The sequence below is a fragment of the Podarcis liolepis genome (assembly GCF_965112155.1).
Source record: "Podarcis liolepis genome assembly, chromosome: 3".
Classification (NCBI taxonomy): domain Eukaryota; kingdom Metazoa; phylum Chordata; class Lepidosauria; order Squamata; family Lacertidae; genus Podarcis; species Podarcis liolepis.
Window position 1 is genome coordinate 52,198,868 of NC_139557.1, and position 18,670 is coordinate 52,217,537.

Here is an 18,670-nt window from a genome sequence, read left to right on the forward strand (position 1 = left end):
GTTGGCTCAGCTCATTTCCTCCCTCTAGTGAAGAAGCAGGCACCTTGGTTACATATTGTTGAGCATATTTCTTTCACGTATGCAGAAAAGACAAAACAGAAAGACAAGGACCTGTTGTTTATCCATGAGGTGATTTGTTCCTTTAGTCTCATACAGAGCAAAACCCCAGGTGGCCTTTAACAAGTATTCACTAGTTCAAACCACTTGCTGTTAACAGCCTTAAATGCAACAATACTGTATTTAAACAAACAGGGGGAAATGGTTAAGTACTAGTGGGATTCCACACTAATCTTCTTGGTGCATTTGCAATCATATTTTGCTTTCAAAATATTGTTTCACTGCATGATGATAATCCTTCACAAATGAACCATTATACAGTGGTACCTCGGGTTAAGTACTTAATTCGTTCAGGAGGTCTGTTCTTAACCTGAAACTGTTCTTAACCTGAAGCACCACTTTAGCTAATGGGGCCTCCAGCTGCTACCGCGCTGCCAGAGCACAATTTCTGTTCTTATCCTGAAGCAAAGTTCTTAACCTGAAGCACTATTTCTGGGTTAGCAGAGTCTGTAACCTGAAGCGTATGTAACCTGAAGCATATGTAACCCGAGGTACCACTGTACCTAGAACGAAAAGTGCTTATGAGAACACATACCTCTTTGCTGTGATGCCTTGCAGTTGCTTAACAGATATTATGACTTCACACCATGCACCTCACGTAACTCTGGTTCATTGGCATTCTTGTTAAAGCAAATAAATTAGAATCTCATGTGTGCTTTACCCATGTGTTTACCATGTCAAATTGTGCTATGATTTGTTATAATACCAGTACAACCTCTGCTCATATACCCTGTGCTGCGATGAATCAGTGCCTCTGGCCGTTAACCAGAAGGTTGGTGGTTCAAGCCCACCCAGGGAAGGCTGTGGGCAGGATTCTTGCATTGCAAGGGGTTGGACTAGATGCCTCTTGGGGTTCCTTCCAACTCTACAATTCTGTGGTTCTTTGAATGAGTATGCTAAACATACAATGTAGAATTAGACATGCCGCCATAGACCATGGTCAAAACTCTTGTGGTCTCCCTCCGTCATTCTCTCTCACATACGTACACCAGTTTTTTAAGTAGTGAGAAATATTGTACACTTCATTCCTCATCCTGAATATGGATTTAAATGAAACTTATACATAATTTCAGACATTGATGAATATATGAGGGCTTCAACAAATAAATGGTACTTTCTATATGCAACAAGGACTTATTTTCCCTGGAAAGATGCTGTGCGGCAGGTAGGATGTAGAATCTTCCATCTTCCACAGAGTGTATTCTCCATTTCTGAGAGCTGAGCAGATGTGTATGCAGAGTTCTGTCGCATCACAAATACAGAGCACTCTATAAGCACATAACTGCCTTATATAATTTTGGGTCATGCATGCCTAGTATGCTTAGAGTATTTTCACATCATGCATCATCTTCTGGAACTTGATACATATGGATCTTCTCTGTGATCACAAACATACTGAAGCTGTTGTTTATGTAACAGTCTTCCTGGAGGGAGTTAATAAGAATTCAGGTGATAACAATCACAGATAAATATTTGTTAGTGGACCTCGTTCCCTTCTAGTAGATCCCATAATGTCAGCATATAACATGACTTTTAGGAATTAGAAAATGTTTAAAATATTATTGGTCATGAATTTCAACACCACAGTAAAAGAACAGTGCCATGAAGATGGAACATTGATCTAACAGTAGTTGTGATATCATGAGGACTAAAGCCTGCTGATTCATTGGCTCTTTGGTATATGACCATACATACAAGCTGTGGGTGTTTTTCTGATTTTATTGTTGTGGGTCTATTAGCTAAGTTTTAATTGATTATTGGCTGCTGTTTCAGATGGCAATTGTAAGTATTGTGAGCATTATTGACCACCAATAATGGAAAGAACAGAGGAGAATATTTTAAATAAAGTTGCACGGACCTGATAAGTGAGTATTAGCCATGTGGGTTATTGCGCCAAACAGAAGCAACTTAAAATTGCATTTATTAAATAACTTTGAAACCTGATGCATAGGGAGATGCTGTAATATTGCAACCAATTAATTGGCTGAAAGCTGGGTTGCTGAAGGATGCTCCCAAATGTTAATTTGCCCAAATTTTAAACATTTAAGAAATATTGCTTAGCCTGCAGGTGCCACTGAGTGAAGCTAAAATTACGCTCAGAGTCTTTTGCCATGCCTTTACCAGCCTGACATGCAGGATTGTAGTTCTCCCCCCCCCCCCAGCCCTTGTCCCTGTGCCAGTGCAGGGAGCAGGGAGCTTCACCTGCATAATATCTGTGTGTCAGGCTGTTGTGCTGTCAAAGGCAGAGAGCCAGGGCCAGGACAAAGAAGAAATAAAAGGTGATAGCAGCCTAAGTGAAGCACGGCTTCTCCCTCTTTTAGCAAACACTGTGAGGCTGTTACCCACACTAGGTCCATTTTCTCTGGAAGTAACCTTGGCTGAAGTCACCCATTGAATCAATAAATATACTCTTCGAAGAAGTGAATTAACCAGTCAATGCAGACCCCTGTTAGAAGGGAACTTGTCTCCCGATGTACTGGCAGGTCAGATACCAATGGAGGCAGACAAGCCAGTCCAGGGCTGGCATTTCCTTTTCTGAAGGCATATATGTGATTAATGGGGCGTTTCATTGCTGCAAGTGAACTGTGGCTGAATTGCCTGCACTGCTTCATCTCTGAATGGAGGGAGCAGGAGAATGCTTGGTGACTGATAGCTTTTGTTAGCGCAGGCAGCCTGGACTCTGGTATTACTCCTCCCCTTGCCTCTCCTTGAAGATGCATTCACAGAGAGCAAGTGCTTTGCAACCGGTCCTCATGCTTGCCCTGCTGTCAGGCAGCTGAGCTCACCTGGGACTCACTTCTGCACACTTTGGATTCTTTGGACTCGACTTCCCAAGAAGCGTCTGTCTGGTCCGACAGAATGAATGAATGAATGAATGAATGGGTGTAGGGTTCATTTCCAAAAGCATTCTGTACTTACAATGGAAATTTGAGGCCAAAGTAGAAGTTATCCTGCTGCAAAAATGGCCCGTCCTTTCCCCTCCATAATATCTCACAGAACTTACCCTATTTCTTGACACCAGGACATTTTTCACTTCTCTGTCCTTGTTCTGTATCACTAATGCAGCTGCTGTAGGGATGTGTATAGAAACTTGGAGAGGATATATTTATTCAATATTATCCTTCCTTCCTCACGTTTGTGAATTCAGCAAAGTGCATCCATTTGCAGCTTAAAATAAGGAAGTTTTGATAGTCTAGTTTTAGTCTTTTAGTTTAAGGATGCTTTAATGCAGACTGGATTCTCCTGGTATTTCCCCTTTTCTTCCCTTAACGCAATCATCACACAGTCTTGTAAACAGTAAATATAACATTTACTCACTTAGAATACTTGTTGAAGAGTAACAGATACTGCAGCCTCGTTCAGGCAGGCTTAAAATGATCATCAGGTTACAAAGACATACTTTAGTCTAGTTTAAAGTGGTGTCTGAGTAATGGGACTTAGCAGTGGTGTAGCGTGGGTTGTCAGCACCCAGGGCAAGGCAAGTAATTTGCGCCCCCTGCACCCCCCACGCTACGCTACTGGGGCTTAGACATCCAGATGTTTTACATTGGTGAGATGAAGTGCAAAGAGGAAGTGCCCAGCCAGGTGGAGAGATTTTATGTATGTATATATAGTCCCTCCCCCTAACAAGGCACTGTAGGAGTGTCTCTCTGAGTCCTCTCTAGGAAATTTACGTACAGCACTCTGAGCTACGGCTCTTCTCATGTGCCTATCCAGCAAACATGCATGGTTGGTTTTTGACTGCATTGTAAATATCTCACAGCTACTGCTGATCCAAGCAAGGAGTTGTGGACTCGAGGGAAATTCTACATATGCTGCTGAAAGGGAACATGGACCTGCAGTTACCATTTTCAATAGCACCATGGATTGGGGAGTAACATTTGGTTTGGTCTTAATTCCATGCAGCTCAAAGAGCACATAAGCTTAGGTCTGCGGATCCATTCTAATCATTCTGATGGATTCTAATCAACCAAAACTTTAATCACCAAATATAATCCTGAATTGCTTGTTTCTCATTCCCTTTGTTATTGGTTCAAGTCTTTATTTGCTTGCACAAATGTAGCCAATATGGAACCACACACACACAAAAGAGTAAACCCAAACTCCACATAAGTACCAAAAATCTGTAGGAAAGAGCCATAATTGTGGAAAGGGGTAGGGGGAGTCAAAACAGTCCAGTGATGACTCAGTGTGCATGGAGTCCACCCCGTGGATGTTTGATAGATGAATGTTGCTGCATGTCAAGGTGGCCTCAACTCTGCAGACAAGGATTTGCCAGCTAGCTGGCAGAGGGCATATTTCTACCTGCATATTGCAAGGTCCAGCCCAATAAGTGGTGTTCCTCTACCCACACATCAGACTGTTGGTTTGTGGACTCGGATGACACAGTGCAGTTCCATAAGGCTTCATACACCTGAATCAGAATCCCTCCCGATAACCTTTTGCTTTGTTAGGGGGTTGATTCTGGCGGCCCCATAGCAGAGGTGACCACAACAAGGCCATGCATTCTGGAGAAGCTTGCTGCTGCAAGCGCCTGAAACAAAACATAACCTGCCGTCTCACCTATGCAGTTGATCTCTTCTTTCCCCCTCTTCTTTAAAAGAAAGAAAGAAATCATTTCCTCTTTTAAGCAAAGGGATTATTTACTGCAAATCCGAAAGCAATAAATACACCATGACCAATTCCGCAAAGAGGCTCACAGCCAAAGGATCTCCCCTCCTCGTTATGTCGTTAGAGAACTGTAGCCGATTTAATTAAACGTGCTGACTGCTGATCCGCAGCAAGATCTGCGGCGCCTGGGGTAAAAACATCCCCTTGACATGCACGCGAAACAATGCCGCCAACCCTTTACATCCCCCCATCGACTGATGGGATTGAACGGGAGGGTCTCTCTCCAGACTCCCCTCCTCCTTTCCGCGCGGACACCCCCCTATCGAAGCGATGTAAAGCCCCCCAAAGCAGCCCCCTTCCCTGGGAGAGGTTAATAAGCTCTTGTTCTACTGACAGAGCCTCTGATTGGGTTTAAAGTTCGAGTTTAGTAATCTCTTAAAGATCAGGGGCTCGGATAATGGCTCTCTTTGACTAGGTCCTTTTTATCGTTTGGGGGCTGAGAAGATGGGGGGCAACTTAGGACGAGCCGGTGTGTGTGTGTGTGTGTGTGTGTGTGTGTGTGTGTGTGTGTGTAAGTGTGTGTGTAAGTGTGTAAAAGAGGGACTGCTGCAGATCTGGATAAGAGCCCCCCATCCTCTGAGGAGAAGGGTCTACTTTGGTCCCCTGTGGATTCAAGCAGCAGAATTCCACTTTCACTTACTGACTGTCTGAGGGCATCCTGCAGAATTGCTTGATCCCGGGGTCCCAGATAAGGAGCTTCCTTTAAGAGGCTGGTGCTAGTTCAATGTTTCTGAAATCGTGGTGGCGCTGGGGTTACCTGCTAGGAAAGGTTTGTGTTCTGGAATAAGAATTCATTTCGTATCTTACGATGGTTTGTTAAATCTACTGTTTTAACCATTCGCTTTGGTTGCATTATAATAAGCCTTTGGGGTTCAAAAGATAAAAGACGGGGGATAAATATCCACGTTTGCATCAAGTACATTACAAAACTTTCTCATCCAAATGAAATAAATCTCAAGTACAGTGGTTTGTGGAAATGGGATCAGATCTGTTGCCCATTGGTGTTCAGTTCTATGGGGATGTCCAGTCTTCCCCCTGGGATATCAGAGATGACTACCATTAGAACTCAGCCATAGCAGGAGATGGGGGCTCGGGGTGGGACGCGGGGTGGGACGCGCGATTAAGGCCACCTGTTTAGAGCGAAGACTCCGCGTTTCGGATTGGCTGCTTGTTCCAGGTTGGGATGAGATGGGGAACTTTAATCAGATCATACGGACTAGTCCAGGCGTAGGCAAACCTCGGCCCTCCAAATGTTCGGGACTACAATTCCCATCATCCCCGACCACTGGTCCTGTTAGCTAGGGATGATGGGAATTGTAGTCCTAAACATCTGGAGGGCCGGAGTTTGCCTATCCCTGGACTAGTCACTTGGGGAGATTTTGCTTGCTGCAAAATCTTGATGGCTCAGTTCACCATTTAATGGGTCGGTCGCTTGAACGAAAGAAGCATTTGTAGCAGGTGGGAGAATCCTTTCTTCGGTTACTGCTGCGACCTGATGGTCATAAAGTGGCGGGGGGGCATTGCTTGCGATGCGGAATTTCTCCAAGAGGACGTGTGTAGACTGGAAGATCTTTGGGCATGCAGCATCACTATCATTCTAAGCCGGCCTTCTTCACCCTGTTGCCCTTCAGCCCAGATGATCCGGACTCCAACTCCCAGCTAGCACGTCCAATGGCCAGCTAGGGGGATGCTGTGCTAGGCAAACCAGATCACAGTCGTGGGAGCGGGATGTGTTCACATAATCGTGCTTCAGTCTTGGAAACCAGCTATGCACACATAGACAGATGCCCAGTATATAGACAGATGCCCAGACACACCTGCATGCACTTCTGCTTTGAACGCCTGCCCCTGAAGAACAGCCGGGGAAGCCACTGGCGGGGGGGGGGCGCACTTGCTTTTGGCATAGGAAAGGTCCCCTGCTTAAGTCCTGGGAGAGGCTCCCTGGCGTTGGCAAAATCGAGCTACACGGACAAATGGTTCAGTTTTCCATGTTCCTTAGGAATGCTGCGTAACCTAGTGAAGTACTTCGAGGGCGGGCAGATGATCCAATCACAGCCGTGACTAAAGGGAGACCATTACCGGTATTTCCCAAGTGTCCCCATCACTCGCCAGTCCTTACAACAGCCTTAACCTGTAGGCCGACAGCATCAGCAGCGCCCACGTGGCTGCGCAGCAAACGCTGAAGCCCGAGCAGGAGCTGCCAAGGCGCTGGGGCCCAGGGCGAACTGCAGGCCGAGCTTCACCACCGGGAGGGGACTTTCCCGCCCCAAAACGCAGGACGAGGAGGAACCGCAGGACCACCTGAGCATCATCATCCAGGCTTCAGAAGCTGGTGGGGCCCGATCCACCACGCACGTTTCTGCAGCAAAGAAAAAAGATCCACTTCTGTTTCCTACAGTGGCTTTCTTCAAGGGAGTGCGCGAAGGATGGAAGGACGGAAGAACTCTCGGGATCGGGAGCAAAATGGAATGGGGGAGAGTTAGAAGCAATCCCCCCCCCCATCGCCGCTTCCCTTGCTGCCCCCAGCCTGGGCGAAGAGGCTCGAGCCTCGTATATCTCTCGCCCCCTGGACTCTGGAGCGCGCCCCCGCCTGGCCGGGAGGGACGCTTTCCTTGGAGAAAGTCCCGAGGGAGGCTGGTTGACCAGGCTCTCCATTAACAAGTCAACCACGCCGCTGGGGAGGGAAATCGGATTGTAGGAGAAGAGATCCCTATTTTAAAAAAAAACTTTTTAAAAAATATGTATTTATTATTTATTTGTTTGCGTTTGCATCCAAGGCTGGTAAGAAGCAAGAGAGAGAGAAAAACGCTCCGGACTCGCCTTTTCCAAACTCCTGTGCAGAAGCCGCTGGGAGGTTCATTAATAGCATTAGAATTTAACACCCCCTCCCTCCCTCCCTCCCTCCCACCCAGCTGACGTCACGCACATCGCCCAGAACTGGCTTGCTGTGAAGGTGGCTGGAGGGAGGGGGGGCGAGATGGAGGAAGAGGAGGGACGGAGGCGCGAGGAGCCCCCTCCCCCCTCCCGGCGGGCTGCCTGTCAGCGCTCCCGGGGGATATGATAGGCTCTTCAGGCTGGAGGCTCAAAGCACAAAGTCAGCCCGTGTGGTGAACTTCTGGAAACCTTTCACTTTTTTCCCTCTCTCCGCTCGGTGCCATTCACTTTCTGAGAACCAGACCCTGCCTCTTCTGACGTTGCCCCCCCCCATCACCGCCACCCCCGGTTCCTTCTTATTATTTGCCCGCCTCTGATCTCTGCCTCGGCGCCCTGAGCCGCGCAGCGCAGCTCCGGCGTCCTCCTCTCGCCGTGGGGCTCTTCATGCCGAGCCCCCCTCCTTCTCGCCAGCCCCACTGCGCCGCCGCCGCCCCCTTCCTCGAACCCTCCGGAGGGACCACGACGACCAACTTCTCCTCCTCCTCCTGAGGAGCCACCGGCGTCTCCTTTCGCTTGGAAAAGAAGCAGCGAGCGAGCGAGCGAAGCCAAACTCTCTCCCTCCCCCCCCCCCGCCCCGCGCCCCGTCAGCTCCTCCCGCCAAAAAAAGAAAAGTTTCCCCTCTCTCTGCCAGGCGGGACCGTCCTCTGAGGAAGCGGAGAAAGTGACTTGGGGAGGCGGGAGGCGGGCGAGGAGGAGGAGGAGGAGATGCGTCGCTTTCGCCCGCGGGAGGAACCCTGAGGCAGCTGCCCCGAGGGAGCCGGAGGAGAAGCCGCAGCGCCCGCCCGCTCGCCGCCTCCGGGAAAGAAGCCCCAGCCGGAGCCGCCGCCGCCACCCCGAGGGACTCCGCCATGAGCAAGCCGGCGGGATCCACAAGTGGGTAACGCGCAGCGGGGGGGGGCGCCCGCGGGGGGGGGGCGAGTGGCTTCGCAGCCAGGCTGGGTCCCTCTGAGGCGGCGGGGAAGGGGGGTGTCCTCTCGCTCCGAGTCTGGATCTTCCGCAAAGCGCGCTTCCCGGGAGCGAGCCCACGCGGAGGGGCTTTCCTCGCAAGGGAGTCTGCGGAGGATCGCGCTGCGTGGCTTTGGGATTTGGGAGGTTGTTGATTTCTCCGGATGGGGATTCGGGCCTGTAATGAACTTCAGATTTCCCCTTTCTGATCGCGGGGAGGGGGGGGGCAAGGATGGGGCGCTGGTAGGTCGCGATCGAGTCAAACATTTGCTCACGCGGGTCGCTTTCCCACGGCGGAGATCGCGATGCCGATCGACCTGCGCAACTTCCTTCTGCTGCTCTTAATCCGTTTTAGAAAGAGAAGCGAGAGCAGCCCGAAACTTCGGAGTTGAATGCCAAGGAGGAGGAGGGGGGGAGCCGTTCTCTGGAAAGAGGATTTGACGGGAATACTTTGCACACCATTTCCAGCCTTACCGAATAATCCTGCGAAAGGGAGAAGCAGAAACAACTTAAAAGTCACATTTCCCTTAATCCTAAATCCGGGTACACCTCATAACGGAGGGATTTCTTTCTTTAAGTCTGATTGACCGCTCGGGCTAGGAGTTGGCTTCAGACTCCAGAAATCCAAGAAGGGACTTTGGGGGTGGGTGTCCCCCCCTCTCTTTTTTTGGTCGTAATATGCATAATAGGGTCAGTAACGTACACGATCTAGTTTGATGTAAGGCGACTAGTGGAACAGGTCATTTTAGGGCGAGAGCGTGGGCTCACGGTGACTTTTTTTAGCAACAACAAAAATGCCTTTGGAGAAAAGCACGTGCGTGTAGAAATGCCTGCCCCCAAAAAGGGCACATTTGAGCTCAAGAATCGTCTCCCTTTATTTCCTCTCCACCCTCTTCTTTCTCCTCTTCTAGCGCGTGTGTTGCTTGCTGTAACTGCAGACTAACTTTATTCCGAATTATCTGGCATCGCTCGATATTGACTCGCCTTCGAAACTTTTTCCCAGAGAGCAAAGTATATAAAAGAGGATATTTCTCTCTCTCTCTCTCTCTCTCTCTCTCTCTCTCTCTCTCTCTCTCTCTGTGTGTGTGTGTGCACCACCATCATCAAAAAGAGAAAGTAAAGTTTTTTTCTGCATTTGAGGATCACCAAAATATAGTGTGGGGCTGGGAGCGGGGAGCTTAGCAGGATGGATCTGATAGCAAAATCCCATTGCATCCATCTAGAGCAAACCTCTCCCGTCTGTTTTCCCGCAATCTTTGGAGGGGTCAGGGGACGGGACATCCGCGTTGTTCTTGCCAGGGGACGTGCAGACTGTTATCTAAAGAGAGGTGGAAATTATTCTCGGGTCAACTTTGTGAAATTATGGAGGCTATGGATAATTTACTCGAGAGTAGTTCTACTTTCAACGGAGCTTCCTCCAGGTCACCGTGCATGGAACTGCCGTCTTACAGCTCGATTCTTTATATCTGTTACCTTAGAATTTAGTCGCCAGGATCCAGTGGGCGTGTGTTCAAAGTTGGTGCAGCTTTTTGCCGCAGCCCCCTGAGTTTGGCCTTGTTGTTCCGCTAGTCCCTGGGGTTGAACCAAACTGCCTCGGGGAGATGGGCTCCCCAAGTGTCCCCGTTACCTCCCCTCCTTGGGCCTCTGTCGCCTCTTACACTGAGGGCCATCACAGGTTCTTTCGGATAACTTTATCCCTAAGGAGAAATTAAGAATGTGGTGTGAACCGGGAAGGGATGTGTGTACGTGAGAGAAATGTGTTAGGACACTTTTTCTTTCTTTCTTTCTTTTCTTTTTAACTAAATGCGATTTCTGTGACCTGGGAATGAGATCCCTAGAGTGGAGTCGGGATGTTACTTGGAAGTAAGTTTCCTTCATTTCAAGGAGGCGAGAAGGACTTCTCCTGCCCCGTCTCCCGCGGCGGCAGCCCGCCCGGGATAGCTTAAAAACAAAATATACTTGGCATAACGGAATAAACGCCGCTGGAAGATTAGTTCGGGAGGAACTCCGTCCCGGTCGGTGCATCTTAACTTGCCATAGATCCGCCTTAAGGCTCCAGAAATGATCCAAACGCAACGTTTTTGCAACTAGGAGAGTTTTATTACGTGGTCAGCGAGTTCTTTCCTCCAACCAAAAAAACAAAACCGGACTCTGTTCACAATCCTAACTGATATCAATAAACAAAAACCAAGCGCCGTTGGTTTGAATGACATTAGGTTGCTTTCTGGCACGACAGCCTTGATTTTAGGTGATTGGTCTCAATCTGCGGTTTGGGGGGGATTCAAATGGATTAAAAAATAATAATCAACCCACAGACTTTAAGCGGCTCGGCTCTATTTGGATCGTCCCCTGTTTATGAGTTGGGGAACATTTTCTAATTCAGGTTATGCGCAAACTTGGTTATTTATTCTGCAGTATTCTGCTCTGGCTTCTCTCGCCATTTCCCCCCTGGCGGACCCCTCCCCACTGATCCCTCTGGCCTTTACTCTCCCGCAGGACCTCGGCCCTGCCTTGAGGAGGACTGGGGCGATCTCCTGCGCCCCTTGGAGGGAGGGCGCCCCTCGCCAGGCCTTGGCGAGCCGTGGCGCAGAAGCGGCCGCGTCTCCTCCGGCCTTTGGCGCTGGCTCCGCTTTCCCTTCCGCCAGGCTGGAGTGATGTCAGATGTGATCTCTCTGCTTGGGTGGTAACAAGACCCCGTCGAGGAGTCCTCGCAAAGCAGCCTAACTTCTTTCAACAGCCTCTGATGGTAATTACAGTAATCGAAGCTGCCATATATCTTTAAGCAATTACGAGGCGCGCACACACACACAAAAAAAGTGCCCCCGCCCCGGACGCCCCGTCGAGGGATGTTCCAAACGGTTTCCCAGCGCCGCCCGAGCCGCGTTTGTCTTTCCCGTTAGACTTCTGGGGCCTTTAAACAGGGGTTAATCAGTTATCTGGTGACCTCGTGTCAAGTTAACGGGGTCCCTCGTTCGCCTGGCATCCTTCGGAATTTTATTCTCAGCACAGGAGCCATGGTTGCTGGAGGTGGGGGGAGGACACATTAATGGGCTGAGAGACTGACACCCACCCTCTCCAAATGCCATTAAAATGGTGGAGGGGGTAAGCGGAGGGCAGGGAGCCAAAGTTTGCAGCAGAAGAGGACGGTGGCGAAGGCGAGAAAAGAGGCGCTGCCGAAGTTGAGACCCGCAGGGTTTCAATGGCGAGAGTTTTTAAGCTTCTCCTTTTTGGAATTCGTAGGATTTAAACGCGCTGGATTGTGGCTGGGTTGCTCTCCCCCCCCCCCCGCAATTATAGTAGGCTATTCTGTTGCCTATTTCGATGTGCAAGTTTTAAGCTAGCAATGGAAGGAGAATAAGGAAATTAAAGAGACAGCGAATCTAATATCCAGCTTATCCTATCTCCTGTCTGAAGTGGGTGCCTGGTTGCCAAATAAGCAGGCATATTCAACGGGCACCAATACAATATAAGCACTTAAAATAGAGCAGAAACAAGAGGTCAGATATGGGCGTCGGAGAGAGGAGAAACAATACAAGAACAGAGCAGAATCGATCCAGAATCTGGAGAGGGCGAGCGGATCCGGAGGTGTTTAGAGGAATCCTCCCGGGCATTAATTAAGGCCATTAGTTTTTCCGCAGGCCGCGGGAAGAAATTCCGTGGGCGTGTGTTTAATATAAACAAACTTAATGCAAATAAGGAATATACAGTGTGGTGGAATACGTGCGGGTCCCAGTGAAATTAAAAGTTAAACCGCGGCTGAACTGGCTTATCAAAATTGCACGCCTGTTCAGGGACGCTAAAACAGTTGTGCCTGTTCCGTTATTCTGTATTCGTCGCTGGAATATTTTGCCGCCCTCAATTTTCCTAGGCACTTTTACTCTGGATTAGGATAGCAGAGCGGCTTACTCCCAAGTAAACGAACAAAGTTTTACCATCTTAACCCAGTGTGCGCGCGCCTATATGTAAAAATACACGTGGAAATAAATCCCTTTGAACTTAGAATAACTTTCTGCTCAGAGGAAATATTATTAGAAACCGGCTACAAGTATGTAATTGCACTTATCCTGCATTCAGCCCCTGGGGAGTAAATTGGGCTGCTCCGAAGTAAGAGCTATACATTTTTTAAATATTTAAATTTAGGAATTTAAATGTTTGGTTTTTTTATTTATTCTAGATATACAACTATTCTAGATATACAACTTTAATAGTTATACCTCAGGGTACTCCTAAAAGAGCTATTTCAGATTTTCTAAAATAGTTATGACTCTCAGGGTCATAACTATTTTCCTATTTTATTCCCCTTTTTCTTTTTCTTATTTTTTTTAAGCAAACCCCTAGAACCAAGGTGCTACGATTTGGGGAATGGTATCTCCAGAAATACTGGGAAGTAAACTGGTTATTTACTTTACACTTAATGTGATGTTTACCGCCCTCTGAATAGATTTACGACTAGATCCCCTGTTGGCTCAGAAGGAAATCCGATGGATTTCAACGCGACTGGAAGCTTGGTTAGACTATTTCAAACCAGCGGCTCGCAGTCACAGGGACGGCTTTGGGTCGGACGCCTTGGGTGACAGAGCCACCAAAAGGACGCCCCCCGTTCTGGAGAAATGTCGCGCCCTCAAACTCGATCCTCTGAGGTTTTTTAACTCGGAAGTGAGCTCAAGGATCCTCCCCCCACCCCGTGCAGGGGGATCTCGTCCTCGGTGGCGTGGCGCCTCCCGCCTGCACTTCGACGTGAAGTCCTATCGATCGGGCCTTTGAAATCGGTTTGTGGGGCAGAGACAGAGAGAGATGGGAAAGAGCGAGGCTGAGATGCGCGTCCTCTGTGCAAGTGCAAAAAAAAGCAAAAAAAAAAAAAAAAAAGCGAGGAGCCGGGGCAGAAGCCCAGAAGGCGAGTTTGGGATTTGCATAAGGAGTTGCGCGCATTTTGTCCGATTAGGGAGCGGAGACATCCAACGCCGGGGGATGGCACCGTGGCATGTCCGATTTCCTTGCCTTTCCCCCTCTTTGAGAGTGGAAAGTCCAGCAGTGGCTGTCTGAAGGACTTGCGGGGGGGGGGGGGCTGAGAGAGAGAGAGCCGGCCAAGAGCGGTGTGAGAGGCAGGGGAGGGGCGGGAGGAGGCGGGGGGGGGGAGTCGAGTGCTCTCCCCTGTGGCCATTGTCTGCAATACGAATTCCCATGCTACTCTTTTTGACGGGTCACTGGTGACCCAATAGGCAGGTGGCAAGGAGGGCGTGTAATTACACAGCTCCAGAAGCCAAGCTTGGCTCGCCCGGCTCTCCTGGAGATCGCTTACCTTCCCGCTCCCCCCCCCCCCCGCAAACCACCACCCACATTCACACAGCAGCCAAACTTCACTTTTCATCTCGAGGGGGAGGGCTGGAGATTCCTGAGCGTTGTCCTTTCGCCGGACCTGTTGTGACTGATTCCTCCCCCCCCCCTCTCTTTCCCTCCTCCTCCTCCTTGGAAGGATCCCTCCTCCCTCCCTCGCGCCCCCCTCTCTCCGCTTCCCAGCGCGCCCCACCACCTAATCCCCCTTCCTCCCGCCGGCCCCGCATATAGCAGCTGTCGGGTTTCATTTGGAGGAGAAGCGGGCCGCGGCTGGCAGCTTGCGCTGATTGGAGGCAGTCAAACGAGTTCTCCATAGGGGGAAATCATTAAGTTAACACGTTATCTAATGTCCCTATTGTCTGCCGGGGAGGCATTGTTTCAGGGCCCCGCCCCAAGCCCAGAAGCCAGGTCTCGGAGCAGCGCTCTCGCCGGCCTCGCTGCTCCAGAAAGCGGAAGAATCTGCTCGGAATTCCGTGCCCCCCCCCCCCCGACGACGCCATTCGGGCAACCAGCCATCCCAGACACACACATAGGCAAAGGCTGGAAGCCCCGTCTCCTTTTCCGAATATTCCTCTTGCTCTCTGCCCGCTCAGCTGCAAAAAGATGATGTCTTGCACCTAAATCTTCCAAGTCCCTTCGACTTCATTGCGCCCCATCTTAAGAGGTTTACAGCTTTCAGGCTGCCCTCCCTGCAAACATATGCCTGCCCAGGTAAGTGGGGATTAGATTGCAGCCTAACTTGGAAGCAAGCCCTCTGCCGCACACCTCTGCTCTGCACCTGGGAAGACCTTGAACAGAGCAGGTCTTTCCTCTGGGTTGCAAATGTATGGGACCCGGCACGAATCCGATCCGAAGTCCTCCTCACTTTTTACAACGCCGTTATAATTTTATTCTAACAAATACATTTGCTCCAGAGCATGGAGTGAAGGGGGGACAGCTGCCCCCACAATATCAAGTCAATAAATAAAAAATTCTTAACCAACTGACCAATTGCCTCGTAGATAATTCGGTTCTGCCCCCCCAAAAAGCCTGCCCCCTCTAAAATAAGTCCAGGCTACGCCCCTGCAACCCTCTTAGGCGCAACGCAATCCTTCGAATGCCTTCGCTGTTTGCAGAGTGTATTAGCCCGCAGTACGTAGGATTGCAGTCTCCGAGGGGCCTTCCGTTGTGGCGGGGCTGGAAGAGGCTGCAGCTTCAGAGATGAAACTGCCGCTAGGACATTCCCAAACTTTTCCTCGAGAACTACCGGTTGACCTTTGAAATGCTGCTCTCACTTTTGAACAGCCCGGTCCTAAGCGCCTTGAATTTTGCTGGCAAGTTCCAGAGGCTGTAACGTAGCTTTGCCCACAATCGCAGGCTGACAGCTAAACTTTATCCCAAAGGCATTTGCAAGGAGGGCTTGGGGTCCTCGGAAACGCCCCGGATGAAACGATGGTGGGCTGAGATGATCGACCAGTAGCTGCTGGTGTTTGCGGGTATTAGCTTTGAGCCTGTTCCTTTTAGTCAGGTGAGGACGCGGTTACTTGAGAGTAAGGACCGTTGGCATCAGTAGGGCTTTCTGGCTGAGAAAGTTTAAGAGTGTGGGGTGAGAAGAGGACTGGGGTGTATTATTAGGTGAGCGGTTCTTCTGCGACACAGAACATTAAGTCATAACCCACCTAATGCGAAGTTCCTGTTTCCTTAGTCCGCGTCTTTAAAGCACCGACTGCGCACCAGAGGATGGCGCAGCGCAATCCTAAAGATGTTTACTTAGCAGTTTCCCGCAGAGTACGACTGGGCTTTGCCCTAGTCATCGGACAAGCCTCTGCCTGCTTTCTCGTAAGCAAACCCCATTCGTTCCCTTAGGACTTAACACCTGACAGGTTTAGGTTTGAGCCTAAATGTCTTTAGGAATGTGCCCTTAATCGAAATAAAGCCTGGTTGATTTTAAGAGCTGTTCCACAGTGGCTGCCTCCGAGAAGGTGGTAGATTCTCCTCCTTTACCAGGTTTCAGTAAGAGCGGATTGGACACGCGATGCTCTTTCTGGTTCCTGCCAGTTCAGGATTATATATCATTACTTCCAACCAGAGCTAAAAGAAGGCTGCATTCCCAAGCAAGTTTACTTGGAAGAAAATCCCCTGGGCTTCAATCTTGCTTCTGAGTAAACATGGATAGACTGAACTATAAATTTGTTTAGTGTAGCAGCGGCGTGTTGGATTAAGGGCTGGGGAGGCACCAGTTCAAATCCCCACATAGCCATGAAACTTCATGAGCGACCTTCTGCTAATCGCTGTCTTTCAGACTAACCCACCTCGCAGGGTTGTTGTTAGAAAAATGGAGTGGGGAAAAGAAACTATGCACACTGAGCTCCTGGAAGTTAAGGCAGCAGAGAAATGTAATACATAAATCAAATCCATGCTTGTTTGAACAAGGAGTAAGCCAGTGGAATTATTTCCTAGTCGCTTGGGGATCCTGTACACATTTGCCCGGAAGTCCTGCTGAAATCACTATTGCTTCATTCCCAGCGAACGTGCAGAGTCTGGGGGTGCAGGAGAGCTTAGGGAGGCAACACTAAGGAAGTACAAGCTTCTGTTTCCAGAGGGGAAGTGAGGACTTCATGGTCTTGGAGAGGGTGGTGGTTGTCTTTCTTACTTCACTTCCTCCACAATGTGATCTGCCAACCCTGCTGTGTTTGAGGGTCCTCCTCCTGCTGAATGAGACTCTGGACTTCTGCCCCAAAGTCCTGCCTGAGTGTACCACCGTCTAATTCCCGCCCCCTCCAGCCAGAATTTCTGCTGCTACTCCTGTAACATACAGGAGAGGACTTGCAGATGCTGGCCTCCTGATCAAAGCAAATGCAGCCAGAAAGAAGTCCCTGAAAAGCTGGGTGCAGACAGTGGTGCAACAAGTTGATTTTATACTCTGGGCTTAATGTTGTTTTTTTAAGATGAGCAAGTGTATTACTTTAGTTGTGAAGCCCACAATTAACACTGACCTTCTCACCACTACCATCACCTCCTGGCCATTCCATGTTTTGTAATTGCTTCTACAATCCTAATATGTAGGATGGCTTTATTTATTTTATTTTATTTTATTTACTGGTCACTTTCTTTTTTACCAAAGTAACTCTAGGTTATTTACAATACAAAACAGGTTAAAATGAAACAAAAAAAATCTAAAAGACAATTCTATTTTTAAATAGGTGGATTGAAACATCCCACTCAATCATGGAAGCCATGATAATGAAAAGCCAAAGACCTAAATGTCCCGTCCCCCTGGGTGCCTAAAAGCTATGCAATGATGGAGCCAGGCAAGCTTCCCTGGGAAGAGATATCCATACACAGGGAGCCATCACTGAAAAGTCCTGCTCTTGTGTTGCCACCCTCCCGACCTACAAAGAAGAGCCTCACATGATGATCACAGGGTCTGGTTCAGTTCATGTGGGGAGAGGTGGTCCTTGAGATTTGGGGCTCCTGAGCGTTATACATCAGAACCAGTGCTTTGCATTGGGATCAGAAACTAACTGGCAGCCAGTGCAGTCGAGCCAGGATTGGTGCAAGGAAATAAACAACTATCAGACTTTTAGAAGACATCTGAAGGCATTCCTGTTTAGGGAAGTTTTTAATGACTGATATTTTAATGTATTTTTAATATTTTGTTGGAAGCTGCCCAGAGTGGTGGCTGGGGAAACACAGACAGATGGGTGGGGTATAAATAATATATTATTATTATTATTATTATTATTATTATTATTATTATTATTATTATTGTGCTCAGGCTATCTTGCCACAGTGAGCAACCTGGCTGCTGAATTCTGCACCAGCTGCAGTTTCTAAACTGTCTTCAGAGGCAGCTCCATGTATATGCATTGCAGTAATCTAACTGAGAAGTTACCAGAGCGTAGTCAACAGAAATCAGAAGTCTGCTGGGCCACCAGCCAAAGCTGATGGAAGGCGTTCTGTGACCCTGAAGCCACTTGAGCCTCAAGTGACAATGATGGAACCCAAAGTAACCCCAAGCTACTGCCTGCTCCTTCAGAGGGAGTGTAACCTCATCCCATCCTTCCAGTCTGGGGAACCATTCACTACCAGTGCCTCAGTCTTATCTGGATCCAGTTTATTGGCTCTCATCCAGTCCATTACAATTTTAAAAAATGGAAAATAAAAAAAATAACAGCATGTGCATTTAAACTTACTTTAAATCACCACCATGACCATTGGAATAAAATGTGTCTGCTGCCCTGATGCTAAGCTCATTCACTTGGGAACAAGCACCGTTTTCTTGCAGAAAAGGGCAGCTCTGTATATTTTTAAATGAAATTGGAAGCAGTAACCATGCCCATGCACCCTGCAACTCCCTGACTATAAATTTTAAAAAGAAGAAGGAATACTGATGCCGGTCCTCTTTGATGTGCCCCCTCTCCATTCGTCTGTCAATCCCTGAGTAGAGAGAGCCAGTGTGGTGAAGTGGTTACAGCAGGCTTCCTCAACCTTGGCCCTCCAGATGTTTTGAGACTGCAATTCCCCTCATCCCTGACCACTGGTCCTGCTAGCTAGCTATCACGGGAGTTGTAGGCCAAAAACATCTGGAGGGCCGAGGTTGAGGAAGCCTGGGTTAGAGTGTCAGCCAAGCTCCAGGGAGACAGCTCATGATCATGGGTTGGAGCCCCCACATTGGGCAAAGATTCCT

The 18,670-nt window shown here is 48.9% G+C and overlaps 1 protein-coding gene across 3 annotated transcripts in view; it reads left to right on the forward strand.

Annotated features, from left to right (window-relative positions):
• Window positions 1-7,813: 7,813 nt before the first annotated feature.
• Window positions 7,814-18,670, forward strand: part of NR2E1 (nuclear receptor subfamily 2 group E member 1) — a 30,246-nt gene continuing 19,389 nt past the window's right edge. For 2 of the 3 annotated variants that reach the window (XM_083497704.1, XM_083497706.1), the window contains exon 1: window positions 16,334-16,376. In XM_083497704.1, coding sequence (XP_083353830.1) covers window positions 16,337-16,376 — 40 coding nt within the window. In that variant the 5' untranslated portion in view covers window positions 16,334-16,336. Of the gene's footprint in view, window positions 8,596-16,333; window positions 16,377-18,670 lie in introns of those variants that run through there. The other variant, XM_083497705.1, reaches the window with a different exon arrangement.